The 1088-nt window shown below is 43.6% G+C and overlaps 1 protein-coding gene across 1 annotated transcript; it reads right to left on the bottom strand.

Annotated features, from left to right (window-relative positions):
• Positions 1–22: 22 nt before the first annotated feature.
• Positions 23–1000, bottom strand: MELLADRAFT_67553 (uncharacterized protein; the record flags this gene model as incomplete). Its single annotated transcript, XM_007415892.1, has 9 exons — positions 23–34; positions 78–122; positions 197–262; positions 336–374; positions 487–516; positions 590–628; positions 702–797; positions 836–856; positions 965–1000. The coding sequence occupies 9 exons, from the start codon at positions 998–1000 to the stop codon at positions 23–25; spliced, it is 384 nt and encodes a 127-aa protein (XP_007415954.1).
• Between the last annotated feature and the right edge of the window lie 88 nt (positions 1001–1088).

Here is a 1088-nt window from a genome sequence, read left to right as displayed (position 1 = left end):
ATTCAATGGTAGTGATAAACCCTCACAAGGTACTCTACCAAGTTTTTAGAGCTCTGAAGTGAGTTAAAGTGACTTACAACGTTGGGTAAAATAAGGCTCTGATTAACCTTGGAGCATGCTGCCTGAAATTCAACAATATATGAAGAAAATATAAGGTCACAAAGCTGAAAACTCAAGAAGCCTGGAGAATCCGCACCTGATTGCTGCTGATCATGGACTCCAAGGCCTTGATCTTTGTGTGAACTGGCTCAAGAATCTCGTCCTGTATAACGAAGGTACTGATGGTCTCTCAACAAGGTATTGCGCAACACTTTTTAAGGTCTCCAGTCACTTACGGTATTGGGGACAATAAGGCTCTGATTAGAATGTGTTACCTGTAAATTTGACATCGAATCAATAGAATAAGAGGTCAGCCAAGGTCAAAACCAAGTAATCCTTGAGAATGTGCACCTGATTGTCATGGATCAAGGACTCCAAGGCCTTTACCTTTTTGTGGATTGGTTCAAGCAACCGTTCCTGTAAGTCAGAGGTAGTGATAAGCCCTCGACAGGGTACTCCGCAAAGCTTTTAGAGCTCCAAAGTGACATACAGTGTCGGTGACAATGAGGCTCCGATCAGAGTGAGTTGCCTGAAAAAATGTGTCAAAAAAATTAATTTCACTAAGCCAGGAATCAAACTATGGCCTCTTTCAGCATGCGCACCTGACGGCAGTGGATCAATGACTCCAAGGCCTTCATCTTTTCGTGAATTGGTTCAAGAAGCGGTTCCTGGAATGGTGATGAACCCTCAGAAAGGCACTTCACAAGTTTTTAGAGCTCTGAAGTAAGTGACTTACAACGTTGGGTACAATAAGGCTCTGATTAGAGAGCGTTGCCTCCAAGTCGACAAAATTGACATCAGATCAAAAGAGGAAAAGGTCAGCCACGATGAAACCTGAAGCTTAGGCAGCCATGAGAATGCGTACCTGGTTGCGGTTGATCAACGATTCCAAGGTCTTCATCTTCTCGTGAATTGGTTCAAGAAGCTGTTCCTGTAAGTGCGAGGTCGTTGATATGGGTATTCCACAAGGCTTTTGGCAATCTCAAAGC

This window comes from Melampsora larici-populina (assembly GCF_000204055.1).
Source record: "Melampsora larici-populina 98AG31 unplaced genomic scaffold MELLAscaffold_55, whole genome shotgun sequence".
NCBI classification, from domain to species: Eukaryota; Fungi; Basidiomycota; class Pucciniomycetes; order Pucciniales; family Melampsoraceae; genus Melampsora; species Melampsora laricis-populina.
Note: the sequence above shows the minus strand (reverse complement) of the source record. Positions and strands in the feature narration are given on the sequence as shown.